Source organism: Juglans microcarpa x Juglans regia, chromosome 2D (genome assembly GCF_004785595.1).
Source record: "Juglans microcarpa x Juglans regia isolate MS1-56 chromosome 2D, Jm3101_v1.0, whole genome shotgun sequence".
In the NCBI taxonomy this organism is placed as follows: domain Eukaryota; kingdom Viridiplantae; phylum Streptophyta; class Magnoliopsida; order Fagales; family Juglandaceae; genus Juglans; species Juglans microcarpa x Juglans regia.
In genome coordinates, this window is record NC_054596.1 from 39,712,199 (window position 1) to 39,718,341 (window position 6,143).

At 34.7% G+C, this 6,143-nt stretch overlaps 1 protein-coding gene across 1 annotated transcript; it reads right to left on the reverse strand.

Annotated features, from left to right (window-relative positions):
- Window positions 1-262: 262 nt before the first annotated feature.
- On the reverse strand, window positions 263-3,309 carry LOC121250240 (heptahelical transmembrane protein 1-like). The gene is given in 5 exon segments (XM_041149284.1): window positions 263-1,192; window positions 1,316-1,373; window positions 2,682-2,748; window positions 2,751-2,773; window positions 2,884-3,309. Coding segments are annotated over 5 exon segments (1,125 nt in total). The 5' UTR covers window positions 3,180-3,309; the 3' UTR covers window positions 263-511.
- Between the last annotated feature and the right edge of the window lie 2,834 nt (window positions 3,310-6,143).

A 6,143-nucleotide genomic window follows, 5' to 3' on the forward strand; every position in this document is an offset into this window, starting at 1 on the left:
GTATAGCCATGTGGTTTGGGCCTTCCATTGGGGCGTTACATTACCTCTTAAGTTCTAACCTATAGCTTCTAGATTATGACATCATCAGATTTTCAACCAATTTTCTATCTTTTGTTTAGCTATTTTCTAGCTATCTGATTTCATACAGCTCATAATTTTATTTAGAGATGGGGAGGAAATAAGATATTTACTGACAGTATAACATCATCATTCATATGATATGTTGAAACAAAGACCAAGAAATGAAGTAACAAATAACAAATTCAACAAATTAATAATCAAATAAAAGAAAACAAGTTTTACACCTCTCCTCTCATCGGCATAATGGAATTACATGGCACAGCTACACTTTCCTTCTGTGAGTCTTTTCTAGGTTTCTTTCTTTTGGATGGAGTCTCTTATACAATAGTACCTAAACCTTAAATCCAACAAATGAAATTAATGAATAGCGTCCCTATCTAAATGAATATTCAAGGCATAAACTGAACCTACTGGTAATACAAAACATAGACTAAATCGTCCTTCCACAGGTGATAGTGTGTTGAGCATCTAGTACATGGAGCGAGGCACCGTAGTGGGCTAAAGCACCCATGACCACCAGAACATGAAATATTTGATGGCTATGTCCTGCCAAATCGAACCACCCTGGCTTCCATCTCTCTGGAACCCGGCTAACATAAAACAATACTCCTGTCAGATAAGATACGGCCATGGCTGCCTCATATGCTAGGGTAGCGTTGCGCTGGGGATTGCCCCAGTTCACAAAAACTGCATGGATTGCAGGGATGATTCCAAACAACCCCATGGATGAGAATAACAAGGCTCTAAATCCCCGGTATTTGCTGCTTGAAAGTGCGGGTGAAAGCATTGTGGCAATAGTGAAGATCCCCATTGCTGTGATACCACCAAGGTAGACAAATTGCCAGTGAGGGTCGCACTGGAACATGTAGTAGATTGGAGGGAAAAAGGAGGTGATGATCATTATGGTGATTCCAACATAGTCTACTCGCAATAATAAGAGGCTTAAAGGGTGAGAGTGGCATGAAAAGAGGTGGCAAATGCTGCTTGAGAGGAGGCAAAACATAGAGCCACTCAAGAAGACAAAGAATGGCCACCTTGTGCCCATCTCATGCATGGTAATATCCATTTCTCGAGATGTTGCATGCTTCAAATCTATGAGTTTTGTAGTATCCTGCAAGAGTTTGATATTACTTTTTTTTCCTCAAATCAACCAAACTGAACAGAAAATGGGATATGTTTTTGGTAAAATGACAGGAACAAGTGATTTGATCTGGTTAATGATAAGATTACTTACTGCAATGAAATCTTTGAAATAATGAGAAACATTTGTTTCTGCACTAATATGTATAGACCTGCAAGAACATAATGAAGGGAATGACGGTCGAACGATTTCAACTTGATATAAGGATTAAGTTCTACCTTAAGGAGATGTATGGATCATTGATGCAAACTGACATGAAATGAAGCTAGTCCTTACTCAGTTTTTTGTATTTTACTTGATAACCAAATCTTCCATTTCTCATAAGCGAAATTGACATCAAAAGAGTGCGATGAATATAATGATAAGTTGGTTAAAATTTATCGAGAATTATCAAGGCATCTTAAGATTTCATTCAGTTTTGAGTATATACCATAGCCAGACAACGACTAGCTCAAGAGAACCTTATAACATAAATATATACCCAACTTCTATGGACCACAGTGTAGCTAATCTAGTGACCAAAACAGAAGTTCCACTTAACATTAGCCATACAGTTCCATCTACATTAAGAATTAATACTTAGAAAACAAAATCAAGGATTTCTTTTTAGTAAAAATAAAATTTAGGATTGGTTGCTTACAGGAAATTATTAAGAATAAGTTGGGAAGTTTTCTGAATTGTAATATGTGACAGAAGATCTGACAAATCTGTCATCGGTGGCAATCATATATTGATTAATGGGACCGTGCTCATTATTTCTATCTATTGATTTAGTACCATTTTATTCATGGTGGTGTTGAGATCAAGTTATAGATCTAGTTTTGAGAGAACCCTTCTGGCCCCTATCGTCTAGGTCCCTCTTAAGAGACTGCCCAACAAGTTTAAGATATTACTATCGTCACATCCATAGAAGGTATTAACCCAGGCCCTGATCTCCCATTCCTTACTCTCTTTACTCAGAACAAAGTAATTGTGTGTGCATATACATAATATACATACACATATGATATTAATTAACAGAGTGGCATCACAGTGCATGAGATTATTCTAAGAGCTGGCTGTTCTGTCATCAGCCTATTAGTTTGTCAGCATATGTGAGGTATATTCCCATCAAAGATCATTTTTTTTTTTCAATTCTTCCCATCAGAGATTCAGTTGAACCATTATTTAAAATTTATCTTTCAAATCAAATTACGTCACGCGGTGTGTAATGTAAGACCTTCAAATACAATTATTCTATTTAGATACTTAGCCAAAATCGCAATCTTTATGAACTTTTTCCAGGAAAATAAAATGCAGCATTATCTAAACTGTATTCTTTCTTATTTTTGCGACGAGGGTTTCTTATTCATATAATCTTCACTAAGTCTTCAAAAAGAAACCAAAACAAAAGCAAAATCGATCTAAATTTCACCTCAGAAAATTTTCCCAAACTCGATCAAAATTATTTTCAACCAACCTGGTAAAGAAGCCAAGAAGATCCGCAACCTGAGGCACTTCCATCAAATTCGCCACAGTCAATCCAAGAACAAAACAAATCCGATTAAATGCCTGCAAATACATCGCAAATGAGAAAGTGAAGAAGCAATAAACAAAGTTCAAATTAACAAGCAAACCCGTCAAATTTTAAAGCTTTGGAAGATAGAGAAACTTTGACATACGTCCAAACGTTGAGGGTTTCGTTATGCCAACGAAATAAGCTGAAGAAAGCTTCCTTGAGAGGCCAGTTGGCTCTGTAGTAATGCATTATGAACTCGTTGTCCTTCATGTGCTCCGGAGCCTCCCAGAACGACACTAGAGCGTATCGATTCGGTTTTTCACAGTTCTCGTGATGAACCGTCTTCTTGTTCTTGTTTGTGACATGACCATCGGGAGATGAGGTCTGGCGCCGGCGGTGGGTCTGATCCATTTCCTCCTTTCCTTTCCTCTTCCAAACAGCTCCTTCACTGTAACTCATCTTCTGTACATTCGTCACAAATTTTGGGAGAGCAAGGGAGACTCTTTCAATCCCTTATAAGATGACAATTGGAGGACACTTTCTCTTTCTCTCTCTCTCTCAATGTGGTTACCAAGATGCGCAACCACCAACTGCCAAACATAATTAAAGAGTCTGTCTTAGGTTGGCCAACGTGCAGCTCTATCATAAGTGGTTGGATATAGCATGTTAAAATCAATTAAAATGTGCTTGCATGGTCACACCTGCTAAAATAAGATTAAACAAGACAACTTTCCATCATTACGACAATGTTGATCGATTAATTGAAAACCTGCTTTCAAAAGTTACAACATCGTGATGTATTTTCCTTCTGCTTTTTCGCAGTGGGTGATTAATTTGTGGTGTGCTGCTGCCTGTTGGTGTTGTTTGTATGGTACGGATCAGTATAAGCAACATTAATGAATCTTGTACGGCTTACATCGTTCAAAACTTAAAACTTTTGAGAATAGATGGATTTATTTTTAAATTATATCTTTGTTAAATATTTTTACATGAATATTAATTATTGGATCTTAGAATTTTTATAATCTACAGTAATAAAATAATAACAGTTAGAAAATATACCTTCCTCCATTACAGTTTGATAAAGAATTTGACATGACTATGAGAGAAGGATCATCCTAACAACTTTACCTCCAAGTGTCTCCCGATGGCTAGAGGTACAATGATGTTGTAGGTGAGAACCTTTAATCCCTCAGTACTATTTATAGACTTATGTCCATCAAGAAATATAGAGACTTTGTATCTCACTGTGATTAGATATAGAGTTAATCTTATCTCATTAGAGTTAATTTTATCCTATTGTGACTCATTAATTAAGTGATAAGTATTGAACTATTCTAAATCCATCAGGATATAGATGTGTGAGTCATAGAGTTTAAATAAAACACTTACAATCTTAACATAAAGCAATCTTCTTAATGTTGGTGTAGCTTATGGTTTGCAACAATTGATTTGATATCTTGTACACATTATACATTAGCTAAATGGAATGCCGAATTGACTGATTCCAACCTAACATCTGTTTCCCAACATGTGAACTTTTAGTACTAAACTTTGTTGCTCAAGAAGTTACAAAAGATTGTTACTTTTAAGTTTTTAACAAAGTGATTTGTCATGCGAGTAATAATACATATCACACTTGAATCTCACTCTCATCGCATTAAATAAATGTGATACTTTTCACACTATTAGATTATTTTTTATATTTTTTTAAAAAAAATTATAGTATTGACGGATAATGACACCTCATCATAACGAGATATAACGATATAAAAGTGAAATGAAAATATAGTATCTATACTTTTTCTTGCCTTTAATTTGATTGATTGAGTGTTTGAATTGTTTTTCTTATAAAAATAAATGAAATTTTTTTGGTAAAAAAGTTCAGCTATAAGTTTGAATTATTAATGACCCACTAATTCCCGGTAAGAAATAAGCATAGAAAATATTTATTTTATTCACATCCATAAAATAGAAGGATTAAAAGGGTGTTCCGAATTGATCTTCCTCTTAGATTGGGGAAGTTCAGCTGTTTCTCATCTGTTTTTTTCTTTTTTCCCCCCTCTTATAAATGATTGGTAGGGTAGGAAAGACGAATTTCCTTTTGATGGCGGTTTAATTAGCTAGACAGGTGGCCTACATAGGGACTGTCGATTATTTATTGATCTTCTTTTGCCAAGTGGTTGTGATAATTAGAGGCACGTCAAAGCTAAACATTGTAATTTCAAAGTAATTCCCTTCATAATGTTGCACTCTTGTCGTGCTACATTAATGGACCCTTCTTGAATTGACACTTGATTGCTAAATAAATCTTTATCTTTTTATATACAGGCCATGCGTTTAAAACTTTAAAGCATGCTCTTACTCTGAAGTTTCAACCTCATGTGTCGTCCTACTTTTGCTACAAAGTCAACCTTCAGCTAAGGGAAGTAGCTCAAGTCGAGGGAAGAATAAAGAGAGGGCATTATGAAGATGATTTCGTAGTGGGATGTTCGAATAGAAGATTAGTTTTATGGAAACAAGGGGTTGGGGAGGTGTTTTGGGCTTGATGTATTTTGAGTTGGTTTCATGGGATTTTTGGATCATTAGAAGCTCTCTTGTATAGACTAGGTGTTTTCTTGTATTCGTCCAGTGTACTTATTCACTCCTCTTGATATATATATATATATATATATATATATATATATATATATATATATATATATAATATTACTTATAAAAAAAAAATAAAAAACCATATCCAAGCTAAATACTCCTTTCAAAACTAAAATTAATACCAACAGAATTCAAATGCAATCGGTTGCCAATACTTTGTATTCTGTTACAGACCCAATATCTCCAAATTCCAAACAGAAACTGGCATTTCATTTCCTCCTAGATTTTTTTAATAAGTAAAGTTCTCCTAAAAAATTTAAAGAAAAAAAATACCAAGTTCTTCTAAACGAGTATCCGTATCTGTTTCCAGCAGGGGTCAGCACTTTGACATTACAAAAGGGAGAACACAAGTTCAAAAAAAAACAAAATAATGAAATTATGAAATGAAACTCCTTTTGATTATAGAAACCAACCGGTCGATCAGAACCAATAGCAGGGCAAAAACATTTACATCAAACACTCTATCACCCACAAAAAACGAAAAATTACAGAGATGGACAAAAACCCAACCAGCACCTTCACCTCCATTTCACATATAAATACTTTTCGTTACAATAAAGCAATTGGTCGCACTTGAACTCTGGAAAAGCCAATCGCAGTAAAGCCTTCTATTTTTTAAAGTCTTCTATTTTCTATTTGAATATCAAAACTTCTTCTCATCAATTATTATTTACCGCTCCACATTCTACACTTTATAAAAAATACCTCCACACTCTATAAAAAAAGTCACAGATATAGAATGTGAAAATAAATAGTGACTGATGCATA